Source organism: Hypoxylon fragiforme (genome assembly GCF_022984875.1).
Source record: "Hypoxylon fragiforme strain CBS 206.31 chromosome Unknown GGS25scaffold_2, whole genome shotgun sequence".
NCBI lineage: Eukaryota > Fungi > Ascomycota > Sordariomycetes > Xylariales > Hypoxylaceae > Hypoxylon > Hypoxylon fragiforme.
In genome coordinates, this window is record NW_026054757.1 from 2290530 (window position 1) to 2316577 (window position 26048).

Below are 26048 nucleotides of genomic sequence, written 5' to 3' on the forward strand. Positions count from 1 at the left end.
CTAGGTATTTAAGATACTCCGCTATGCCTACCTAGTACTTAGGTAGTAGCGCCTTATGGTAGCGTCAGACCGGTAAACCCCGCAGCGCACATCCATGTATGATTCCACTGGGCATAGATCCATCTAGTACCTACTAGCAGGTACCTGTACTACCTACATATCCCCCAAAAGGACCCTGAATTTAGAAGCATCAAGGGTCCTTGAGGGTCCCGAGGATCCCTTGAGTGATCGTTCCATCCAGATTTTTTAACCTTGAGTTTACTCCACTCAGGGCACTCAAGGTCGTGCCACCTTCTAGCTTGGCTTGCTTGGGCACACACTTTTGGAGGGGCTCGTCGGACCTGTACAACTTTTTTTTTTTTAAAGGGCAATGAAGATTCCTTTAGATTTGCTTGTTTGATTTTAGTTGTAGGTTTTTTTTTTCTTTTTTCTTCTTCTTTCGTTTTCATCAAGTACGATCTCTAGAATTTGATATCTGAAATAGCAACTTGCTTAAGTATATATATTACTTACTCATAATATATAATCCCGATCGACATACGGCTAACCTATAGAGCATACATCGCGGCCCCTCTTAGGACAGACCTTGATCGCAACCGAGATATCGGAGACGGGAACTAAACCGAGAACGAGAACGGGTGTCGTTGATCGGCAAAATCTTACAGCGTTGCAAATTTGTCCCCCAAAAAATCTTGACTCAACCTTCAAAAATAAACGTCGTACCTTGTGCTCGTCTCGCATACCCGAAGTAACGACGATAATCTGCAGGCAACTAAGCAATGACGTGCCCCTGATCAGAAGTGCGGTTTCAACCCCCCACACTGCTGCTCAGTTACTTCAACGGTACCCATCTCGATTCCTACCTATAAAGCACTAAACCGTGCCTTTGGGGCGATGGACGAGTCCGAAGAGGAGTTCGATACTCGAATCGAGTTGCTCCTACGTCAACGCCAATCGTTGACCGATGAGTTGCTAGCTAGCCCATACGACCTCATCCTTTATATAAGGCGCGCATTGGTCTACGCTGACCTAGCATATCCCGACTTGGCAGCTAGCGATGCTTACCGCGCCCTTTTGTTAACCGACGAGGTTCGTGACGAGAGCTTCGAATATCACAACCAAGCCCTCGAAGCGCTGACATCCTACACCCATGATTCATTCTTGGAAATCCTAGAGCATGGCTCCTTATCCGGCAACCTATCTCGTCTACCCATATCAGACGGCGGTGTAAAGGACATAGCCGCATTTGCTACTCTCGCATCTATCCGTTGTTATCAAATATTGGCCTTGAGCCTTCTGCTATGCGGCTGTCTCAAAAGCGCATGCAAGTTCTGCGAGCGAGGATTAGCTATTGCGCCGGATAACCAGGAGCTTCTAAACACGCGGGGTTACATTCGAACCGTCGCCGAGCGCCGAACCCGCAAGCCAATCACCGGCGTGAACGACCTGCCGGACTGGGGCATGGTGCGTAGGGAGGTTTATCCGTGGAATTCCTACGAACCCGATCGATTTTCTGACGAGTCTTTGGCTGTCCTTAATAACCAGCTTGCCAATATAGCACCAAAATGCACCGTCAAGGTGGCCCAGTTGCCCGTATTACTTGGATGTCCGAGCAATACTGATGATTACGATGTGATTCCGACATGTAGCCAGCTTGGCCTATTCGCCCGAGAGGATATCGCGCCGGGAGAAGATGTCCTGGTAGAATACTCACTCGTGACAGCGAATAATCGACTAAAGGAACCTGTGTGTGATGCTTGTAGCGGCGAACTTCCGCCGTTAGCAAGCGGGTCTCCCGCTGTCAACTGCCCAGAATGTTACGATACCGTGTTTTGTACGCAGTACTGCTTCGATAAGGCCCAGGAACTTTACCATCCAGCTGTTTGTGAAAAGGATGTGGATTCGATCGCCAAAGACGCCGATGCGAAGGAAGCTGACGAGGCACTTCATCTTTTACTGCTCGCGCGGGTTATAGCTATGGCAGCTCATCAAGAAATACACCCGCTTGAGGTCAGCCAGGTCAAGCATATTTGGGGAGATTTTGTCTCCTCGCAAACTAACGAGATTGATCTATCGCCTAAGGCCGGACCGCCTCCGGAGTGGACGCTGCCTTTTTCTTTTACTTACAACATCGAGACGCCCCTCCACATCCTCGAGAAGATGGACATTGATATCTACGCCACTCTTTCCAACTATGATACATGGGTGTTTAATACACTTTACAGCAAGTTTCGCGGTACTGCGTCAGCTCGCCAAAACCCGAGAGATGGACGACCTGATGTCGCCGCTGTTCATCCTTTCTGGTGCCTTGCCAACCACGACTGCGACCCTAATGTTAGTTGGGAATGGGGTGGCCGAATGGTCTTGACGGCGCGCGAGAAGAGGGTGGTTGATGGTGCACCAGGCGGCATAAAAGCGGGAGAGGAGATCCTCAATCATTATTGCGATGTCAATCTACCCGTTCAACAGCGTAGGGAATGGGCAAGCGGCAGCCTTGGTGGGTGGTGCATGTGTCGTAGGTGCCGCAACGAAGCCGGCTCGAAAGACAATTCCGCTGGATAATTATTTTTAAATACCCCTTTGAGCTTTCTATGAGGCTGCCAACTTTAAACCAACACGAACACTGCGGCGATGGGTTTGGTTCTTTCATGATTATACACGTGTCATGACTGCCAACCCGGCGATTCCTCGCCTCTCCGCTTCGAGCACTCTGTTCTATACCCGAAATAAAAATCCTCGTCTACTGGTTAGCAGGTATTGCATTCAACATCCAAGGAGACATAAGCATCAAGACAAGCCGAGATGCCTAGAACGACTAAGTCCTCACTCTGCTCCAGCTCATTGACAATATATTGGGCGATTCACGGGTCATACAGCAGCAGCGCATTCGAAGTCGGACGTAAAATGAGAATCACCATATACGCCATCTCTTTCGACATCTTTTGCTCTTTTGGATTTTATCTATCTTTAGTTACTCTTTTCCTTCCGCATACGAACAGAATCTGAGCATCTGCTGAAATGAACTAACCAAAATCCATCTCCTGTCCCAGCTCTACATGATTTGCATGGCCCGTCATCATCATCGTCATCGCATAGAAGGGCATCGTTGTTTGAGCTTGAGTCAATGAAGGATGAATGGGTATACCTTTTTTTTCTCCCCTCTTCTCACTTTTATTCTCTCTATAAATGGACTATTTATGTTGAAGTGCGATATAATAATAGCCGCCACCATTAAAGTTCTATACATTTAAATCAATAAACGAACGATACGATGAATTAATAAAAAATAAGAATAATTACGGATATTTTTTTTGCAGGTACTTTATGATTTCTCTTGTGTTAATCCTTTGGTTGCGTGTATCGTGTGTGATTATGTGCCTACCTAGGCACTTGGTAGGTACCTATCTGCCTAACCTACCTATGCAACCATATTGGTCCCAGTGAATGCTTGGTGGTGGTGGTGGTGGTGAAACGAGATGTTTCGGTATTTGATAAACATACTTGCCTAACCTAGGTACCACGGCACCCTACGGCATACGTCCTTACCTATAGTTATACCTACTTTGCTCAAAGCCTCTCTCTCTCTATATATATATACATACGAAGTATTATCACCCTAGATCTTCTTACCCCCAGTCATTAGCTTAGTACAATACCTAGGTAATATGTTAGGTTAGTTAGTAGTGGACAAGAAAGACAATCATGGATTATTACTTGGCGCCCGACGTCCAGATATTTACCTGCTTAGGTATGTAATGTACCTACCTACCTCTTTACGATCTTAAAGTAAGCAGCTCACCAGACTGACATACATATGTATGTAAAGCTATCACACACACACACACACACAAAGAACCTGTCCAACATACCTACCTACTGCCTAGACTTGTTAGTACGAAACACTTCATGCACCACTCAACACAGATGCAGATATCTAGACAGGCGGACGTACAACAGCCAGACGGTACTCATTAACTCATAAGATCACTATGTACTAGTTACATAAGGTTACTGTAGGTACAAGTTTGTATCTGCGTGCCTGGGAAGGTAGGCACTCCATAGGAACATTGAAGTAAGTAGTTATAGTTTACTGAGGGGACATTTTTTGTATCTACAGTACCTTGCCTTGCCTACTTACAATGTACATATGTAGACAGACTTTCCATTCTCCCGTTCTTCCCCCTTCCCCCTTTACAGTAGGTAGGTAGGTAGGTAGGTAGTAGAAAAGCAAGCAAAGAACAATTGATCGATGTAGGTATGGTATTGTTGGGGTGAAACAAGACAGGCCTTAAGCTTTTTTTTTAAATAAAAAAAAAACATCTCAGCCTTCGAATAAGGTATCCCTTTCTCCCTTCCCTGCTCCCTCTCCACGAATACCCTACCCTACCCTTCCCTTCCCAGCCCTATCCTACCGTATCCCGTCACCTAGATATTCCTCTCAGAAGAAGAAGGAGAGCACTAAACTTGAAACGAAAAACCACAACAAGAGCAAAGAAACAGTGTCTCGAGAGGCCACGATTTTGTTTTGCGAAAAAAAAAAAAAAAAAAAACCACCCCAAGAATCGGAAGAGAAAAAAAAAAAGGAGGAGCGAAGAAGAAGAAATGAACATGAACCATGAAGAAAAACCCAAAGGGGCGATTTTTCCACAACCATCTCCAGCACATCAGAACGCCACTTTCCCTTTGTGTTTGCTTTTATGTACATCCCTCATAAAAAAAAAAGGCCACAGCTATTTGCGTTTGTTGCTGCGTTGCATACCTGCCTACCTAGGTAGATGCCTAGATACTGCCCTTCGCGAGTTGCTTCTTCAACATTCTAGATAGGAAGAGCAGGATACGCCGGCTGAGATGGCGGGCGAACAGGCGAGTCGACATCCATATCGCTGCCTGAGTGCGAGCCGGAGTGCGAGTGAGAGTTGTTCTCCTCGTCATAGTCCTTGCGCTTGATGCGGTCGATGACGTATTCGCGGAGGTATTCGATGACGCGGATGTGTTCCAGCCATGCCTCGTATGCCTGATCCTCACGAGCCTCGGCACTAGCTTCAGACTCTGCAGACGGCGAACTGACGGCAGAAGCAGCCGGCTCCGGTTTGGGCGTGCTGGTGAGTTCACGGTCGAGGTGTGGTCTAGGGCCGGCGTTGGCGCGCTGGAGCATGCCACCCGAGTATCTGCGGCGGGGATCCGAATCGAAGTTGGGCCCCAATGTGGATGTCGCGGATTGGCCAGGGTAGCCGGAGGTGACGGCGGGAAGAGTTGGGTATAGTGCCGAGGTAGTCGAGCTGTGGCGTGTGGACGGTGACAGACCCGAGGAAGAAGCACTCGGCGAATGGCCAGACGTGTATGACATAGAGCTAGATGGTGGTGTTACGGCGGGAGTTCCGTTCGAGTGTGTCGAAGAGACTGCAGTTAGCGGCGATGCCACGTGTGCGGCCGAGTATCCACTATTGTTCATGGCATTGGATTGATGCGCCCCGGAATGCGGTGGCGATTGGCTGTGACGGAAGCCAAGGGGCACGTAGTGTGACCCAGGCTGGTGTACTCCGGCGGCCGCAGCTGTGTTAGAGCTCTCGTACACCGTGCTCTGCATTTGCTCTAGCATCTGGTCGATCTGAATGAGATCATTCTTAGTGCGCACGTTAGGCATCGGTGGCAATGAATAGTGCTGCTGGTAAGGACCATGGCCAGCAGGGCCGTCCACAGTCATGACGGCGGGGCTGGGGAGGTACTCGGCGCCGAGGGAACCTGAGTGGATGGGTAAAACGTTGTGTAGAGGCATGAGTCTCTGTCCAACCTGGGCATACGAGTTTGGGTCCATTTGGCGGCGCTTCGCGTCACCGAAGAACTCGTTCAACACATCATAGGTGCGCTTGCGGTTGTCGTACTCCGCAGAAGCTTGGTAGCCCATATGATCACCTCGGCCACCCATAGGTTGATAATACATGGGACCTCCGAAGGAAGGCTGGGAATGGTGCTGGTAATAGCTACTTGGGTGGCTTCCGGGGTGAGGCTGTTGACCAAAGGCGGCCGAGTTAGTACGGATTTGACCATTATGATCATAGTAACTGGACGAAGCTACGAGGCAGATTAGCCTCTCTAACTGAGGAAGCAACAAAGTTTCAGATAAAGCAGAGTGACTTACCTTTGCCTTGGTGTCGATAGCCGCCATTCATGGGCCCGTGCTGATCTGGTGAACGGACCAGAACGGAATCATCAGCATGAGTCTGCAGATTACGAATTAGCAAAACGAGAACTCAAATCGACGAGGACAAGCGTTTAGCTCGAGCGTAATGTGTGTGATATGTATAATTATCTCACATGCCATATTACACCTATACGATGACGATATAACATACCTTGACATGCTTTTTCAAGTCCTGGGGACGCTTGAAGGATTTACCGCAGAAGTCGCACTTGTGTGGCTTCAGAGGTACATGGACACGAATATGCGAAGTGATATGATCACGCTTGACAGTGGTGGTCTTGCACTGATTCCACTGGCAAGTAAGGTTCAAGTTGTTGGTGCTCTTGCGGCCAACATGCTTCTCACATATGTGCTCCTAAAGGTAATTATTAGCCTAATTTATGGGTATATTAATGGCGGATAAAGCAACACAACAACGTACATAGAGAGTTTCGGCAGTGTTGAATTTGTCGCTGCAGCCGGACCAGCGGCAGGTGAGAGAGTCATCCTGGGCTGGAACGCTGGACTGCGAAGTGGCGGTTGTCGCGGTGGATGGCGCAGGTGTAGTGCCGTTGGAGGCTGAGCTTTCGCCCGATTGCGTCGAACTATTCTCCGGTGCGGCTGACATGACTTCGATTGAACCTTTGTTCTTCGAATAAAGGGTTCAAATAGGGGGTTCAGAAAAGGGGGTGTGGTGTTCACGTGATAAAAAGTGATGATAACCAGAATATTGGCTTAACGCAGTATGTTAGTAAATGAGGAAATGTTGGTAAAGGAAAGAGTTCACGTGATTTAGACAGGAAATAAATTATTGATTTGAATCAGGCCAAGGTGTCAGGTGATTGGGAAGAATATTAGTCCAGATGTGGGGTATTTCTTGTTTCCTTTTTTTCCTCAGGAATTAACTTTTCCCCTTTTCTTTCAATTCTTTCTTCTGCTCTTTCTGTTCTTTTCTTTTCTTTCTCGTGACTGGATTTGATTGTAATATAATACCTAGGTACAACTTGGACGGTCCAAGCTTTGTGACATGTGACTTATGGGGTGCCAAGAAGAGCTTGAACAGGAACTGGATCTCTTTCGAGAATGATGAAGCATAAAGAAACCGTGCTTCTCTCGATTTTAAGCAAACAAGCAATATTCAGATTGGAAATCCCAAAGAAGCAAAGGAGAGAAAAAGGGCGTATTTGTCTGAAGAGAGGAATGCCCAGTTTATGTAAATCGGGTGTCGTGCTCGCTCCTTATTATGGACGTTTGACCTTGGCGATATCCAGGCGGAAAGTCTTGGCGATGGGTCTTGGGTGTTGCGGTTGATGTTGCATGATTGGTTAGGGGGAAATGGGGGCAAACGGTTCAAGTACCCTGTGCCGAGAGTTACTCAGGTTTGGTAGTAAATTTCTACGGAGGAGCGAGTTACCCCTCCTCAGTAGTGACTTCCGTGCCAAGCAAGTGCCAAGAGCTTGGCGTGCTCTTGGCACTTGCTGATTGTCTCGATATCCAGTACTATGTAGTAGTAGGTAGTAGGGCAACTACCTAAGAAAATGCTTATGGTTGCTCGTGGTTGCTTGGAAAAACCTTGGCCGCCGGTTCCTCCTGCGCCGAGACTTGACTGCGCCCACTTTCCTAGCAACGGTTTTCCTCACGTTGGATTATTCCTTCCCTTCTTTACACATTGTATTTCTCAACCTGGTTACTGATCGTTGTTGCATTACGTACCCAAGTACCATGTATTATTATCAAAACGCAATTTTGTAGTAATCACTTACCACATACATATGACTTACATACATAAATACTATGTAGTATGTATGTACTACTAGTAGTAACTAGTTATGGTACAACATAATAGCATGTGCCTACCTAGGCATATAGCAGTTATGCATGCTAATCCCATTTTCGTTCAATTCATGCTACGTACAGTACTTTAGGTACATATCTCCTTTACCTGGCTTGCATACTACTACATATAGTACCCCTTTTTATATCAATGATAGATAATCCAACATTGTCCAGTTACTTCAACGTTTGTTTAATACATTTATGATATGTGTAAGTGTTTCCTATCTATAACACATATAACACATATCTAGGTAGACGGCAAAGATGCAAGACATACGATATAGCGACATCGTACGACAATCGCATCCAATCTTGCCCTATCATTCTCTCGACATGGCATTGGATATGGCATTAGATATGGCATTGCACATTGTAATTTAAATGCCATTGATACCTATTATGGCAGCGGAGGAAAAGTCTTGGTATCAACCAGTACAAGGACAAGGTGTTCGCTTTTCAGGCCTGTCATCTGGTTCAGGAGAGATAGACGCTGGGCACTCCGCCGGTGGCCAAGCCTTGGTTTCTTTTCCGCCCGCCAAGTCCTTGGCTATGCACTTGCTAAACTACCTACCATCTGCCGGCAACGACGGCAACAAGGTAACTACGAATCAAACGACTCTACAAAATGCCTAACCTACTCCATCCAACAGTCTACACTAGGGAGTAGGGGAAGCACCCTTGGTTTCTTCTGGTTCAGGCAGTTGGAACGGTACTCGGACGGTCCAATCCGCTAGAGTTTCCAGAACCCTTCCACCTATCTACCTGCCTACCTGCCTACCTGCCTACCTGCGAGGTACTAAGCTTTATTTAATGGCTTTCAATGCAGGCAGTCTATCTTCCGAATGGCCAAAATACCAAATCAACCGAGTCGATCACAAGACAGGATATGGAAGTTGAATTCGCCCCTTACCATGTTAGGCACTGGGGCCGTCAACTGTTGCGACCGAGAGCGCAGTTTTGGTTTGGGCCGTTATCATTCGTCATTTTGATTTCGGTGAAGGCTTCCCATCCGTAATAGAAGAAAGCCATGGACGGATGGATGGATGGATGGATGTCTTATCACTGTGAGGCTATACCTACCCTTTCGAGATGTAACCTCAAAAGGTTCATTATATTAGCATCTGATCAGGCAGGCTTTTGCATCTGACTCAGCCATGCCGCGAGTGATATCCGTGCCAATACCTAGTTTGATGCCCTCTCAATAACAAATATTACAACTGGGCGACGATCCTAAGAGGTTCAACGTGATATATTGATAGTATTGCACTAGTTTCTCGACTACTCTTTTGCCTGTGCTAGCTCTGTAGAGTTTCCTATTCGTCATCTCAGGGCTCTGATCACCACTTCTTTGCTAAGCTGATAGAAGAACTCGGTAGGCAAACTTCTACCTAGCTCCAACAGTAAATCAAACATACCTAATCATCGATGTTCCTTGAAAATCCAGGGTGCTTTGGTCCCGTGTTAACAAACCGTTCAAACGTCATGATAAGGTATAATGTCATAGCAACATTAGGTGCTCTTTGACAATAGTTAATACTTGTCAAACTCTTTTTCTTTTTTTCTGTTCATTTTTTCCCTTCCTTCCTAACCTAGAGGGGTGTCATAAGCAAGACCGTCAAGTGATATGTTCCGTCATCCAACCGTAGCCTTAAACCAGGACGTTGGAGCTACTCTAGTGTAGCCCATGGGTGGGTGTATCGCCTCAAACATACCACAAAGAAGCCGTTGGAATTCGCAAACATGGCCCGAGAATATGTACCTAGCCCTAGGTAACTGTTGACAGTGGACACTGTCACACTGTACTAACACCACCTACTTATGTACCAAGGCGCTTTTCTTAGTTCGAGGTATCCATTTAAAGCTCAGCCTTGGTCTAATAAATGCAAGAACGAAGTTAATTAGGGCATCCTTGTTTTGTTTTCGAGATAGCCTTTCAGAATGCAAAAAGAAAACGCATCTCGAGATCCGCGAGCCGATGCTTATCTGCCGTGCCATGGCGATGCTCGATTTCGCTTCCGCTTTGAGCCTCTTTGTCCATGGCTATTACGACGACGACCCTAAGAATAGAAATCAGTCTAAGGTACGAGCGGATGCACCTAATTATACCCCCCCTGCTCGAGGTAGTTATGTCTAGCTAGTTATGTCTAAATCAAATCAAACACCAATACCTACCAACTAATTGCCGAAGTATAGTTATATGCTACATACATACCTACCTACCTCCAGAACAAAGTGTGTGAAAGCATAACGGGAAAGGGCAGAAGAAACATAAACATATCGATATATATGTACCTTACATATGGAGAGTTGCACAAGTAAGGCAATGCCTTTCTCCAACTAAATACCTACATACCATGCAAGTAGCCTGGAGGTTAGTTAGGCCACGCCAGCCACAACAGCAACAACAACAACAACATCTAACGCCTTGTGCCTAACCATGTCATACCTACCAACCCCATAAACATACACTTCCAGAAGACCGTCCACCTGATCAATCCGAGTTTCTAAGCTTATATCATCCCAAGAAACACAGCGACGACATGGGTCTGTATTATCCAACCTGACCCAATCCAACAGCCTCAGAAGCAACACATCTTCTACATACCTTGCCTCCCCTTACAGCCTCTTAGGACCCGAATACGGCATTACCCCTGACCCCTGACCCCATCTGCCTAAGCCCCAATGACTTCACAACAGGGTGTACGTATGTCTGTCTGTCCATATTTTCCAAGCCTTCAGCATAAGCACCACGTGAATACATTACAGCGAAAACACGTTCACATCACATAAGTCACACCAGGTCAGGCCATCAGACATTAGTTTTTGTCAATTGTTTCTTTATTTCTTTCTCTTTCTGGAGTGGCGATGGCAAAAGCGCCATGTGAAAGTAAAGTAGGCTACCTACTACTACAGCGGTAGTAGTGCAGCAGATATGTAGGTAGCCTAGCCTGGTAGCAGTAGCAGTACATCCCCTATTCTCGTCTCCAATCCCACTACCGCCACCTTTCTTTGAAGCTTTAATTCACTACGTAGTAGTAGTAGCACTACTTTCTCCTTTCCCCAACTTCCACTGCCGAGTTATTCGCCGTCTCGAATACTCTATATCAGAAGATACGCATATGAACGTAGGACATACAGACATGTAGACGATCAGTCGGTTGCTAGTCCATATATTGAGTGACGACAACCATCGCTCTTACAATGCTTGCTCACTTGCCATGCAACACTAGCTCGCTCCCTGTCAATTTGGCTACTTGCGCCTGTCTACCCAGGTAAACATGCCAACCTCGTCTTGCCTCGTCTCCTTCATTTCCACTTCCGGGTCTTGATCGCGTGGGCAAGGTGGCCCCTTAATTAGGTGTTTATAATGAAAGAAGCCGCTGCGTCATATGTATGGGATACAGGCGCTTCCTTCGTTTCCCGCTGATTATGGAAGAGGTTTTGTGTGTTGTCCTCCGCGGATGGTGTTGAAGCGGAGGGAACTCTCTGCCAACGGGTAATAGAGTTGTGATTAAAAAAAATGATATATGTACGTCGCAATGGGGTATAATGTGCAAGCGAAGATGCTCCAGTTGCCGAGGAGACCTAGAATCAGACCGAGCACGCGAGGCGAGGTTAATAGGTCCCCTCTGGATTGGTATTGGTATCGATGTTGGTGAGTTTCTGATAAGAGTATACCAGGCAACTTGCCGTGAGTTTCGTGAATCGTGTAATAAACGGGGGAAAATGAAGCTGAAAGACAAAACTCCAAACCGTTCGCAATCGCGGAGATGCGACCAACCTCCAGGTTAAGAGAAATGCCATGCAAATTGGTACCATCAACAGGGAGTGAACATTCCGAGGTCGGGATATCTCCAGATCGAAAATAGTGGAATGTCCTTGGTCGATCCCAAAAAAGCCAGACGCCGAATATCGGAAACAAAAGATGCTAGGCGATGATGTGGAAAAAAATGATCCAGACGAAAAGGTGCCTTGATCAGGGATGGAAAACGACGATAGCCAGCCCAGCCAGCCCAGCCAACCAAACCAAACCCGTGATGAAATGGGTTGTTCCTAAAACGCCGCATATGCTAAATTATTATACAGAACCGAGTTGTAAAAGTGCCTGAATAGCCTCGCGCTCCTGCGCGTCTGACGAAGCGGCCAATGCATCCAGATCGATGTTATCGAGACGCGGCTCCCGAAGCATGCCGGTATTGCCGGAGAATGATCGGAAACCACACGAGTTATATACACGAGAGGAAAGATAGTCTGCACCTTGACGTACATCGGTTGGGCTCGAGTATGATGCTGCTCGCAGTGCGGCAGCCCCTACGGCAGCCCAATCTTCGTCATCAGTGGCATCTTCGGGGTCGTCATTCATGATCATATCTTCGTTATCAGGGGCCGAGGAGCAAGATGCCGAGGCAGGCTCATCGAGAGAATCGAGAGACATCTTATCGGCCTCGTTCTCCATCATGGTAACGTCCCGGTCGTCGTGAGAAAATGCCGCCGAGTTTCCAGTGCTGATAGCACGTGGGTTCAGTCGGGATCGGTCAGCACTCCACCCTGTGCCTTTCGAGATTGGTATGCTAGCTGGATGGGAGCTAGGGTTGACAGCGCCTAAGTTTTGTCGAGATGAGGCTTCTCGAGTGGATTGGCCACGTCGCCTGGCGTCCCATCGGCCCCATCCGACTTTTTGAAATTCCACGTCACCATAAACTCCTCCACCTTCGACGCCGTGTCCTTGTCCACGTCCTTCCAGCGCTGCCACGACTAACCTTCGTGCCTTCGGTGGAGGAATACCCGCAAATCCGGGCACCGAGGTCGTCAGGTACCCCATGATGTATCGAATAGCCAAAGGCCCGTGGTTCAGTAGAATCTCCGGAAGGTGGAATTTGGCGAGGAGGGCCGGAGTGATAGCACCTGCGGACTCGAAGGTCGGTGAACCAAGAGGACTATGCTCAGCATCGTGGAGGTCAAGATCCGAGTCGACAGGTTCGAGCCTGGCCTTTTGCAGCTGAGCCCTTAGGCCGTGGGGTGGCAGAGTAGGGGATATGGAATTGGGAGGAGTCGGGAGGGAATGAGTTCGTGTCACAGGGACGCTCCGAGCAGCCGCTACAGCAGTTAAGTTGTCTCGGCTGAGAGAGGAGGTCTTGAGGATATCGCGAACAGCGGTAGCCGATGCCATGGTTGCCATTTTGCGTAATTGAAGCTTCGAGACGTGTCTATCAAGATAGGCGACAGCCAATTAGACAATGGTATTTATGATATGATAAAATGGAGATAATGACAGTTTATTAAATATTATGGAAATTGTATGATTGTGTGTGATTTGTATGTTTTTGTTATGATTTTGTGATTTTAAATTGATGAAGTTTATGTAGACCGCCGCGATGCAGGGCAAGGCAGGGCAAGGCAGGGCACGGCTTGGCTGGGGAGAGGGTCAAGAGGGTAAAGAGGGTAGATCGCTTAATGACGGTGTAGGTGAGTCACTTACATAGAACCAGTCCGAAGTTAGGGGGTTTACAAATACGGCAAAAACCGAATTATTATTTGTTTTCTGATCTCTGTCGAGGAAAACAAAACAAATTCAATGTGCAATTATTGTAGTGAAAGGCGAATTGGCAGTGCTGACGCGATTATCTTTGACTGTGACAAAAGATGACTCTTGGGGGGGTGCAAAAAAGATTGCGGTGTTGTTGATTTCTTGTTGTTGTTGATGTTCCTTGACGAAAGGAAAGATCAACGTAAAGTCAAGAAAGAAGAGAGCGACGGTTATGACCTACTAATGTAATGAACTGTTCGCTAAGACAAATCAAAAGGAGCGCAAGGAAGCTTCTACTGGCTGGACAAGGGACGTAAAGGGGGGGGGGTGCGTTGTGTTGTTCAGCATGGTCAGCAGGGCGTAGCACAGCGCACAGGGAGTAATGCAAGAACCTGATTGATCAAGAGGGGGAAGCCACGCCGTGATCCTAGCAAATTAGGAGTGGTGCACCTAATAATAAGGAGCACTCTGAGAAAGCATAGGTACTTTACCTAAGGTAGGTACAATACTAGTACATACCTTAGGTAAGGTGAAGAAAGCCAAGACTAACATTGAAACGGTATGTACATAAATAAGTATATATCCATACCGTTTATGCTTGGTGTAGGCAGGTATTCTCTGTTATGCTTATTACCAACGATAACTAACAATTATAAAGTCCTAGAACTCACATACACATCAACTATAACAGCACTATTCGTACCTAACATATTATCTACCTAGGTAAGTATTATGTTGGTGTGGTTGATGTTGTACTGTGGCAACATTTGAAGTTTCGTATCGTGTCAGTCTAGGTACATACCTCCATATAACTATGGCCTTATCATCGACAAGAACTTGGAGACCACCAGCCAGGCCTACATGTATGTTCTTGTTGGGCTATGATAGGCATTGGATGTTTCGAATCTACATTGGGATGCCAACCTTTTTGCCTGTCAAATACATACCTACTAGGTACTGTACATAATGTAATCATCACTTGAGTCATTCAGTCATTCAGTTGGTTACCTATGTACAATACCTCCAATGTTCCAGTCGCTACATAACTGAACAAGCATGCACCTACCTAACTACATACTACATGCATGTATGTAAGTGTAAATGTAAAGGTAAAGGCATGTAGCCTTCTCGCAGGTCTTTGTTGTCTTTCAATATCGCTCTTTGTGTGCCTGGCCTGTTCAATGTTTGTCTCCATGAAGCTTTCGGTGCATTCCCGACAGATCCAGCTTATTCCTAGGTCGGATTCCGATCCATATGACGTGGGCCACATGCTTTCGGATTACATGGACATGTATGTATACATGCAGGGAGAGAGACATACCCAAGTATTTTGATGTCAACTGGTAGGCTGATAACGGATACTTTGTATACTTTGAATGAATACATGTTTTCGGGAATGTCCCACCAAGAAACTCGTGGGACGCATGTCGGGCTGCTTGGGGAACAGCATGATACTAAAAAGTCGCCATTAGACCGAGGCCAGGAAAGCCATTCCATGTAGCCACCGGTCACGGTATCTCACATGTTGTGGGATTGAGATAGGCCATTGGACCATTGCCTAGCCGAGACTAGATTCCGTTATCAGCATACTATACTTGTACATATAAGAAATCTCACCCAAACCGCGAAACGTCTCCCCAAGTCTTTATCTCCCTCCTTACCTAGGCACAACTTTGCGTCACATCTTTTGCGGCCTGATCACAATCAGAACCAATGAAGACACCTTCATGTAGTTACCTAGATTGGGCAAGCAAGAGGCGTAGCAGTAGCATCTCAGTCTTTCTAATTGATTTGAGAGGGAGAGAGAGCGACACACTGAAGATTTGCTGATCATGTATTGTACAGCCGCACCCCATGTACATACCTACTGTACATACCTAGTAGTCTGCTCTTCGGCTATGCTGGTGGTTCCGTGTACCTACATACACATTGCTACTAGCATAGACATGATTGACAAGATTGACAATGCTGCGCACGCATTGGAAAGCGCTAGTTTTGAGTTCGAGGTCAACGACTGACTATTCCGTACGTAGCTTGGATCCAGTACCACATGATTCCCAACTTTCGAACACCATGGTCCCAGGAATCTCTCACGTTGTACATGCGCTCCATTGTGATTGGATAAGAACAAGCCGTGATGCGCGACTTTGCTCCATTCCACCAACGCTCAAGCTAAGCCGTAGTGCTAGCCGGATGCACAACGGATCGATGGAGGGGGCATCAATGTTCCAATTGATTTGTTTCTGGGGCACGGATTCTCGAAGCTAGTACATACAGTTAAATCCATAGATATATGTATATTTAGTCGTAAGCCGATTTGATTCCCCTCTGCATGTCAGCAGCTTAATTCGTTCCAAGATTGGCTATGATAGATCATAGTATCACAGTCCGGCAGCCACAAAAGCGAGGAAGCAAAGCAGACTAGTTGTGGTATGTGGTACATGATCGTGAATGGTTGTATTGGCTGTATCCGAAGAGGGGTTTTGTTTGATTTCGTAAAGCTCGAATAGAATACCCCGCTACATGTAATGTGTGCGTGTAGTGCACATAGTAGTGAGGTTCGAGGGAATAACCCATCATCTAGTATGCTTCCCCCACGTTTTGAGATACTGCGATCCGACGACACGTCTTCATAGGTGTGTAGTTTGAGGGAGCAGGCTGGCATCATAGTCATGTCTTTGCTGCTTATCACCCCGATACCTGAGAGCGGCCTATGCACGAGGTAGTCTGTCCGTGTAGACGTAGCTCGACGAAGAATTAGATACTACTCTTGTTTCATCCAATTCACCAATGCATCCCTTGCACTCGTCTCAAATACGCTTCGTTTTGTTTGGCCCATGGCTGTTGATGTTCGCTTGACTTCAAGTATATCTTGCTCAAGTATTGCAATATACGTCTTCAATTTGAGTGTTATCGTCAGAGTGCCATTTGAGTAATTAAACCGCCGATACTCGGAGTAGACCAGAACATAGCAATACCTAGGTAGGTACCTACATTTCCCTCCATTAGCGATAATCTTCCAGTAGGGAGTCGGTCCGTGAAAATCTTGTGCTGTATGCGTACGTGCTACTACCCTGTGGTGGGATATGGATGAGCACGCAGATTCTTTGGGATTCTTCGCAGGCCCCAATGATACTTTGGCCATCCCGACTGGCAACGTCGAAAGTACATTTTCTACTTCATCCACCACGTTGCTGAAGATATTGCCGACAGGCCTGTAATTTGATTAGGACCTTGTGTTCAAGTGAGGCGCTCGAGTGAGACACTGGGATAAAAACTTACCGCCATGAGAACATCTAGTTTCTGTTTTGATTGCATGTAGACCTGTCGGTATTGCTGAATGCTTTCGTTTAGAACAGCCTCCTTTGTCGCACGCCCATCGCAGATAGCCTTCATTTTTGATTCCATCTCCTTCCTTAGAAATGGTTTTCCAAGGCTAGTCTCGAAATTCATCCGATCAAATCCTTCGATTAAAGCCACACCTAGCTGAGTAGGAATAAACTCCATCACCCCTTTTCTCCCACCGGTAGCATTTCCTCCGCCTCGGCTGCGGCCGCCACGGCTACCGCGCCCTCCTCGTGCTGCCGGGGCATTAGCCCCTTCATCTCCGTCCTCCGCTGCCTGCCCGGTCCGGGGCACTAGACGGACATATGATCTGTCTTGAATTTTCTGGATGTGCTCGGCCATCGTGGCGTCAGTTCCAATCCCGTTAGCATCCATGAGGGCAATCAAGTCTGCCTCAGTCAGGTAGTTTGGAGGTGCAGTCTTCCCCTCCGTCATGAGAGCTTCAGTGGGCTCGAAGCGCTCCCCAACTGTGAATTTGGGAAGCTGTGCTGTCCCAGTCCACTTATCATACACATACACCTCTAAGTAATTCCGCTCTAATACGACAACGCCGTGGGCGTGGAATGATTCCTCTCCGAATTGAATATCAACATCCGTAGCAACACCTTTGGCATCTTCTGAGCAGCAAGCTAGAAACCGCCTGACGACGAATTCGTAGAGCTTCTTCTCCCTATCGTTAAGAACGGATGGCGATGCAAAGGTGATTGGATGAATTGGAGGATGTGCCTTGTCATCATTACGCCCTTGCCGTGGTTGCTGAAACCCACCGTCGACTAGATTCTGTGCAAATCCTCCCCAGGAACTAGACTGTATCTGTTTCTGCACCAATGCGCGAAGATTCATACCGGAGTCAAACCGGTCTGTCTCCGTTCTGGGATAACTGATGAATCCCTTATTGTAAAGGTGCTCTGCGGTCTCCATCGCTTGCTGACCCGTCATATGTAGAAATATTGTCGCCATCTTTTGCAACTCAACCGTAGTTAATGGTAGTGGCCTCAATTTCTTTGTCGGCTTCTCCTGGACCCTGACTACCTCGGCCGTCTTTGCCGTGAGACATCTTTCGTAAAGAGTGATAACTGATGCCCTATCAAATAGACGATGTCGTAACCAACTAAAGTGGACATCTATACCCTCTCGTTTGTGCATGACTTTGATGGCCCAAAACGATTCGGGCTTGAAATTTCTTACTTTGAAATATCTATCCACCACAAACCCTAGAGTTGGGAATTGGCAAGATCCTGCAAAGTCAGAACGGTGCTATACATTAGGCCTCGGGGTGACAAACCATAACTTATCACAAGCTCCGAGAAAAGTCCTCCTAAGCTCCTGATATTTGTGGTTAGAAACCGACTAAAAGCATAACCTATCCTGAGATCCAGTTCAATCCGAGAGGCTACAGCGTTCACCTGTTTGTGGTCGAGATTGATAAGATTGCGAGACGCATTCAATATATGCCTAGATTTACGTTAGCCAAATCTGTCCACCTACGATAGGGGTTAGTAACTGACGCTCTTTCGATGTTGCTGAACCTTGCTCTTTTGATATCAAGGGTTCGGTTGCCTTTCTTAGCGGCCTCGCAAATCTCATGCCCTATGTGCTCACCCTCTCGGTCACAATCCGTCCATATGCATAATGCATTAGCATATCGTGCTTGCTTTTCTATGTTCTCTGCTACCTTCTTCTTGTCCTAGGGGCTGTGTTTAGGAATTGGTTATGTTGAGTGTTGCAGGAAGAATAACTTACATCTGAGACGACTATGTTCACAGGCGCATCAAACAGACTCTCGGGGGGTGGATACTCCCATTTCTTGTAGTCGGCAGGGAACTCAGCAGAAGTGAGATGGCCTAATACAGAGGTCATCGTAACCTGACACTGGCCCCAGGGACGCCCAAAGTCGTAATCAAAGACATAATTCTTGATGTACTTCTCAGGTGTATTGTGCTGCATTGATGTTAGTGAGCCAACATCCCAGTGCATGATCTAGAAGCCGAAAGAAATTCACGACTAACACTTTGAACTTGACCACCTGAGAGATGGCCTGCAACGGCTTTCGCGATAGAGGGCTTCTCAGCGACGCAGAGAATTCTCATGGTAGATTCAAAGCGAGCAAGAAGGTGTCCGATGTGGAATATCGGTGATACCGCTCGATGTATCCTTCTTGTACGATACATGTATCTAGGGAAGCATGTTATGGACATTGGTTATGAAGAACGACTTATGGGTGAAAGTGATGAATGGGGTTATGTGGAATCAAGTTCCATATTGTGCAATTCCTCTATTCAAGGATAAAGTTCGAAGACATCAGATCTATAGTGGGTTAAGAGCTGACATGAGGTAGTTATTGAGTGTTGTCTATTCCTAAATTTTCTCTTGTTGTTGTTCAATGCAAAATTCACAAAATTCACGGCTGCCTTTACAAGTTTGATATTTCATTACAGCACTATTGGCTAACAATCAAGAATTCTCATTGGTTCAGACACTGTAGCTACTTTAAAATCAATTAAAATCAATTATTTAATTGGGTTGTAGCTTCTGTTTCTATCACCAATGGATTAGTTAGTGCATAATGCCCTTGTTACATGGCTGCAGCATGGGTGTCAGGGGATTCTGAGGGGATACGTCAAACCATCCATGGCAGCTGAGCAGGTCTGTGCACGAAACCCCACTAAGAATTGTAGTTTCCGTACTGAACATTGTAATTTGTAAGGGCCATCTCAACCTACCAGGCACTAGACAGCTGCTAGCTACCCAAATTAGGTACTAAAATTAGGTACTATTAACTATTAGAGCTGCCGAGTTAAAAGTCATGACGTTCCTTACAACATTGAACTCCAGCTAACAAAGATACATCTTCTTGCAACTACTACCTACATACATGTATGTAGGTACATAGTAAATAAACAACAACTTACCGTCTCCCTAATCCGACATTGCCTACATACCTACACACCTACACACCTACATACCATCCATCACGTCTAGCACTGAGTCAACCATGGCATTACCATGGGTGAAGACCCTAGAGGATTGTGCAGATTACTCCCAGGTGGTCGAACCATACCTACCGCAGCTTTACGAACTACCTACGAAGATAGTCAACGCTATATCGAGCCGTGATTCACTTTTCGAGCTGTATAAAGATACCAACCCTTTGTTGTCTGGCTTTAGCTTCTCTCTATTCCTCGGTGCTATCTTCCTCGTTGTGTCCGAAATCAACCGTAACTACTCCCAGGTTGACCGACTGTGGAGCCTGTTGCCTACGATATACAATGCACACTTTGCAGTTTGGTCTCGCCTTAACGGTCTTCCCAGTCGAAGAGTAGACCTTATACTATTCTGGAGCGCCATATGGAGCGTATGTAGAGATATGACGTAGTGCTGTGCCTCGGCCACCGGTAGCTAATATTCACACAAGGCTCGATTAACCTTTAATTACGTGCGTAAGGGGGGTTACAATATCGGGTCAGAGGACTATAGATGGTGTGTTATACTTCAACAAGATTGATTGAATCATCTAATCCCCAAGTACAGGTCTATAATACGAAGCAAGGTGCATCCGGCCTTCTTTTTCCTACTAAACGTCACTTTTATTTCGTTTCTCCAGAGCATACTGCTCTTCCTCCTTGCCGCCCCGACGTATATCGTTCTACTTGCCTCCAAATTCGAGCAGGATATTACAGCAGCGGATATAAGTTTCACGGTAGTCCAACTTGGACTTATAGCCTCTGAGTGGTTCAGTGACCAGCAGCAATGGGGTAAGTTGTTTCACCGCAGTGCTCACACAGAGGAAAAGGTGGAGAAACAACTGCTGACGACGTTCTAGACTATCAAGCGGCAAAGAAGCAATATCAGGAAACTGCTAAGATCTCGCGCACAAGCGGATTCAGTCTGGAAGATCTTGAACGGGGATTCATCACAAATGGGTTCTGGGCGTATTGTAGGCATCCAAACTTCGCGGCCGAGCAGACAATTTGGTTTCTACTATACCAATGGGGTTGTTATGCAAGCAAAACGCTTTACAACTGGGCTGCCTTGGGCCCCGTGTTCTTGATCATGATATTCCAGGGATCGACCTGGCTCACTGAACTGATCAGTGCCGGAAAGTATCCGGAGTACGAGATTTACCAGAAGCAGATTGGAGCCCACATACCTAGCTTGACTCCGTACCGAGCGCCAACCGCCGCCACACCAAAGGTGATTCGGACGAGCGATTTAGCAAAGAAGCAGAAGGCCAAGCAAGGGTAAGAAGGGGGATCTTGTATATAATCGCCGGGTGGCTTTTGTGTGTACATGGAGGATGGTTACATTCATGAGACCTCCCTAACAGAACTGCGTTATACTGCAATATGACGCAGTTGTGTATCCCTACTAAAAATATTTGAAGGTCAAGGTGAATTGCGAACATCTATTCGACCTCGGTAGGGTGCGGGGAAATTGTCTCAATACGTGGGATTGGGTAGGTAGGTAGGTAGTCGATCGTAGGATAGATATTTTTCTGAAAATAAAAGCCATAAATTCAACAAAATAAGAACAGCTTGCAGGTTAGCCAACAAAAATACAGTTTAGTCATCTGCAGGTCGATGGGTGTGCATATGTGATATCTGCATTGGCTTACGTAGGTGTGATGCCTGAAGAGCCCAGGAGAAGAGAAGTTCGACGCCCGCTGCTCTCACGAATGTCTCGATCCTCTAGCCCCACCACCAGAACCGGACACCCGGAAAGAAGTTTTTGAGAGAGAAAACCTCGAGACCGATGATGATGATGATGATGTTAATATGGGCGGCACAACAGCATACATAGGCATGGAGGCGGCGCCCCTTTCGCAATGTTTCAAAGTTTTTTGTTTTTTTTAATTCGTGCTGTGCCGTGAGACAGACAGACAGACAGACAAGCAAGCAAGCAGAGTCCCGCCATTGATTCATGGATTCATACAGCCGATCATGAATGAGTAGGTTAGGTTAGGTAGGTAGGCAGGTTGACGTCGTATGCCCTCCTACTGTAAGTAGTGTGTACATAGTCCTAACCTCCTCGTTAAACCCCTCCACCCCTCTTCCATTCCGGGAATCTGGAAAGTCGATCTGCTTATGTTAGGTAGATACCTACATGCATAGGTACTTATGTGTAGGGCCACCACACCACACTATGTATGTATTGTACAAGTACTACTAGGCGTGCTTATGGGCCATTTGTCATGTTATTTTGATATTGGGATGGGGTTACAATTGGAGTAGAGCATCGTGGCCGGCAAATTGAAATACATGATGCACAAAGGGTTTGCAGCTTTTGGGGGGGCAGAGGGGGGGAGGGGGTTGTACCTGGTAGGTAGGTAGCTTTGCATTTAATGCTTTTCATCGACACGAATGAATTTCGCCGTTCGGGTTCTGGCAGCCACCAAGCCTACATATGATTTAATGGTATGTGAGGTAGGTATGTAGGCGAGCTTCGCTTGCTTGCGTTTATTTGCTTGCTTGCTTGCTTCCTTGGGAGAGTGAGTGGTAGGCTACTCTAGGAGGCAGGTAGGCAGGTAGGCAGGTATGTGGGCAGGCAAAGTAGGTGATTATATTGTATCTCAAGGCTGTTGTAACTTGTAACTACTAACTTGTCACTTATTATTCGTTGGTATCATTTTGTTCCCGTCATACCTATCAGTTCTGGTGCTAATGCCTACTACCTAGAACATCCATGGATGCATACATGATGCCTGCCTACATACATATACTAGGGACTTAGCATTGGGACTAAGTGTATTGCCGACGAGGGTAATCACGTGTCCCCCTCCAGGACCCTTAACCCTGGCTATGGTTTCAGCGTGACAAGCTTCTTTAAACGAATTCCCAATCTTCCGGCTCGGCAGGAAAATGAGAGAGAGATAGGATCTTGGTAGATTACTAGATTAATAGCGTGGTATTAAACTCGTAGCTTAAAATAGTGTCTGTCTAATTAGTTGATTAGTTCCAAGGTTAGTTGTTAATGTAGTCACAAACGAAGAGAGAAAAAAAAAAAAAGAAGAAAAAAAAAGGAGCATCCACAGATAGCGCGGCTTGCGTTCCTATCTATCTATTTTCCATAGATCCGTTACACTTCACGATGCCATGCATATGTATACACTACACCTACCTACCTAACCTAGTAGTAGTTACTAGGTAGTAGTATAATACACTACATACTACCTAACTACTACCTAGTCGGATGGAGTTCTAGCTCTTCAATGTTGGTATCAGAGTACAATACATATGAACCGTACATAGTAAACCCCGTAGGAATGTGGGGCCGAGGACCCTGACTGCAGCTAAATAAGTCTAGGATGCTCAAGAAGGTAATAATCCACCGCTGACGATCCCTGGCCTGCTGCTGAACTCGGCGGTGAATGGCAATTCGAATTGTACGTCGTACAGCATATCCCCTTTCCGGGTCTAGATGGATGGGAGTAGAGAAGGGAGTGGAGAGCTTTGGAGAGTGGGGGTCGTAGTTAATGGAGGGAAAGGTTAGATTCGATGTCTTGCTTTTCGCTTGGTTGCTTCGTCGCTTGGTCGCTTGCTTGCTTATTCCACACATGGGGGGGGGGTTTATTACATTATGGTTAGTTATACAGATAGTTATACTTACTCACAATACCTACATACGTACACACTTACATAGTCACTCACTTTCTTAGTACATGCGTCCCTACATAGGTACACATATATGTCTCGTGCCCTCCTCTTTCTCTCCCCTTTTGTTCATTTTCCCTTCCTTCCTCTCCTCTTCACTTAATCATCATCATCACCTCGTCCGAAAAAACCAAAAGGCTCTTGTAACCCTACGTAAGCGGGAAAGACGACTCTTACCTAGCAATATATCAACTTACTCAACACACATATTACCCGCATACAACCTAGGTGACTATTACCTAACTTAAGTGTTCTTGACCGCCTTCTTCACCTGTCTATCCTACTTCCCCACGGACGACCCAAGGATCGAGCCAAGGGCGAGCCAACCTACCTAGCTATTCTATCCACCATCCACCCAGTTCCCGTCACCGCCATGTCTATCTTTGGAGAGATCCTGAGCCTCTTGATGGGCGATCGCGCCTCATCCCCCGCAATCAAGCGGCGAACCTTAAACAAGCCGCCGCCATCCGAAGGATCTAGCAGCTACTTCCCGTCACCATCCCCCGTCTCATCCAATTCGCCATACTCCCTGGCCTCGTCATCCGCCTCCTCTTCGGAGACGGAAGACGAATCCCCCTCGCCATTTTCTCGAGGTAGTCCGATGATCGGCGCCAGCTACCCGATCCCGCCACTGGAGCGCGAGTATGCAGCCCCGACGGAAGAGCTCGACGTCGCGCGGCAGCTAGCTAAGAAGCCGCTGCCGCGTTCACTGCACAGCTCACTACAGCGCGCTGCCACCTCGTCGTCCCGTGTGCCCGCAGTCGAGGACGACGAGACCAGAGCTCGGAAGCTAGCGGCTGCTAAGAAGGAGCTACTGGCTCTGGCCGGCCACGTCTAGATCATTCTATGACGGTTCTAGTGTTGGCGTTGGTTCTTTAATTTCCTCTTTCAAATCAAAAATGATCCACTCCGGCATTTGGGAGGGTCTCTTGGCAGGCTGAATCATGGATAGGAGGATAAACTTGGCAGGGCAGGGCAGAGCTAGCTAGTATCTGTGGTGGGTTTTGCTTTAGGGCATGTTGTGCATGTTGTGCATGTGGTGTCACTGCCGTCAGTGAGTGACTGAGTGAACGAGTCTGAGGACTGAACTGGAGCCACCCGCATCTCTTTTGTCACGGGCGCTCCTTTTTATGCGTGTGCATTGTACGCCATGCATTATATACCCAGGGATCGGAGCGTATTTGGATACGCTGATTGTTTCGGATCGTTTGAACGGCGTACTATTTTACTATGGAGAATCATATCCAAACCATCGGGAATCCAGGCCCCATTTTTGGAAATGTTATGCCTTTTATTTACAGGGGCGAAGGGGAAGGGGTGGTGGTTAAGATGAGGCAAGATGGGTGGTAGAGTTTTGATTTGAGTAATTTTGAAGGGAAATTTGAGAAATTCGAGAACAAATTGATAGAACATATTGCATGGGTTGATCCATATTCATATAGTACGGCGTAGTATATGCGCGTGATTCGTTCGTAATCCACCGACTGACTGCATTAGAGATCTCTCATAGATTCTTTCATAGATTGTCCCTCCACAATATAGGACCTACACCAGCCTCGATGATAAATTGACGCCGTAGATGACGCTAGCAACTAGTGTCGCGAGGTTGAGTAGAGATGAGATGCCGTGCAGCTGCCCGAACTGTTTGTTCAGCGCAGCCATTTCTTTTGAGTACGGCGGGCCGGAGAAGCTTGCTTTGCCGTCTTCCTTCTCTATATCATCCATTTCAATTAGCCTTTGCCTACATATTTTTGACAGTTCCAACCACTATAACATAAAGCCTTACCTTGAGCACGCCTTTTGGCAGTGACCTTGTTGGTTTCGGGAAGTAAATACACCAAATTAACCAGGCCCGCCACCAGTGCGGTGCCAAGGGGTACCAGAACGCCCCAGCGGTTGGACGCGTGGAATACGCCAGCGAGGCCCGAGGGCACGCCCAGAACACTTCTATGGCCTGGGTATGTTAGGGCGAGGATAACGGGACCTGCGCTCTGAATGCCGAAATACCAAGGGAAGACGGCACGCTGCAAAATTCCGAACTGAGGTCGTTCCAGGACTCGGAAGGAGGTTATGGAGTTGATGAAGGTCTGATTTTGTTAGTACGGTGAATACTTGGTAAGATCCATCAATGGGCAGTTGATGCGCCTGGGTGACCTTACGTGGAAAACCTGTGTCCCAAGAAAGGTGCCATAGCTCCGTGGAAATCAGCCTCAAGTTTCTAAATATGTAATGTAAGTGAAATGGGAGCCAACTTACGATAAAACGTGGTACGGAGCTAGGGAGAAGAGAATCGAACTGTCACCCATATTGAAGATTGCGTTGTGCTACACTGCTACGGTGATGGAGTCTATAAATAATGAATACTAATAAAAAGCAAGTAAATAAAGTAAATAAAGTATATGCATGTGCAACTTATAGGAATTATGTACTACCCTATTATGACGTTTAAAGTTTGAAGATGTCGTGTCGGACCTGTCGGATGGCAGCCCCTCAATCAATCATGCCATCA

General features: G+C 46.8%; 7 protein-coding genes across 7 annotated transcripts; 3 read left to right on the plus strand and 4 right to left on the minus strand.

Annotated features, from left to right (window-relative positions):
* The first annotated feature begins 210 nt into the window (after positions 1–210).
* On the plus strand, positions 211–2682 carry GGS25DRAFT_126891 (uncharacterized protein). The gene is made up of 3 exons (XM_049256194.1): positions 211–408; positions 485–496; positions 555–2682. The coding sequence occupies exon 3, from the start codon at positions 895–897 to the stop codon at positions 2560–2562; it is 1668 nt and encodes a 555-aa protein (XP_049120188.1). The 5' UTR covers positions 211–408; positions 485–496; positions 555–894; the 3' UTR covers positions 2563–2682.
* Positions 2683–4713: 2031 nt separating this feature from the next.
* GGS25DRAFT_126949 (uncharacterized protein) lies at positions 4714–7036 on the minus strand. Its single transcript, XM_049256196.1, has 4 exons — positions 6624–7036; positions 6354–6557; positions 6140–6221; positions 4714–6072 (listed from the first exon to the last, which is right to left on the minus strand). The coding sequence occupies exons 1-4, from the start codon at positions 6807–6809 to the stop codon at positions 4817–4819; spliced, it is 1728 nt and encodes a 575-aa protein (XP_049120189.1). The 5' UTR covers positions 6810–7036; the 3' UTR covers positions 4714–4816.
* Positions 7037–11952: 4916 nt separating this feature from the next.
* Positions 11953–13489, minus strand: GGS25DRAFT_126991 (putative Sin3 binding protein-domain-containing protein). Its single transcript, XM_049256197.1, has one exon. The coding sequence runs from the start codon at positions 13194–13196 to the stop codon at positions 12096–12098; it is 1101 nt and encodes a 366-aa protein (XP_049120190.1). The 5' UTR covers positions 13197–13489; the 3' UTR covers positions 11953–12095.
* Positions 13490–16723: 3234 nt separating this feature from the next.
* Positions 16724–18979, minus strand: GGS25DRAFT_512983 (DNA topoisomerase; the record flags this gene model as incomplete). Its single annotated transcript, XM_049262840.1, has 6 exons — positions 16724–16759; positions 16827–18127; positions 18175–18344; positions 18398–18576; positions 18633–18830; positions 18899–18979. The coding sequence occupies 6 exons, from the start codon at positions 18977–18979 to the stop codon at positions 16724–16726; spliced, it is 1965 nt and encodes a 654-aa protein (XP_049120191.1).
* Positions 18980–19631: 652 nt separating this feature from the next.
* On the plus strand, positions 19632–21356 carry GGS25DRAFT_127123 (DUF1295-domain-containing protein). Its single transcript, XM_049256198.1, has 4 exons — positions 19632–20244; positions 20305–20369; positions 20421–20644; positions 20713–21356. The coding sequence occupies exons 1-4, from the start codon at positions 19885–19887 to the stop codon at positions 21132–21134; spliced, it is 1071 nt and encodes a 356-aa protein (XP_049120192.1). The 5' UTR covers positions 19632–19884; the 3' UTR covers positions 21135–21356.
* Positions 21357–23678: 2322 nt separating this feature from the next.
* On the plus strand, positions 23679–24536 carry GGS25DRAFT_127167 (uncharacterized protein). The gene has a single exon (XM_049256199.1). The coding sequence runs from the start codon at positions 23913–23915 to the stop codon at positions 24375–24377; it is 465 nt and encodes a 154-aa protein (XP_049120193.1). The 5' UTR covers positions 23679–23912; the 3' UTR covers positions 24378–24536.
* Positions 24537–25084: 548 nt separating this feature from the next.
* On the minus strand, positions 25085–25845 carry GGS25DRAFT_518313 (uncharacterized protein; the record flags this gene model as incomplete). The annotated part of the gene is made up of 4 exons (XM_049263511.1): positions 25085–25251; positions 25326–25626; positions 25699–25732; positions 25796–25845. The coding sequence occupies 4 exons, from the start codon at positions 25843–25845 to the stop codon at positions 25085–25087; spliced, it is 552 nt and encodes a 183-aa protein (XP_049120194.1).
* Between the last annotated feature and the right edge of the window lie 203 nt (positions 25846–26048).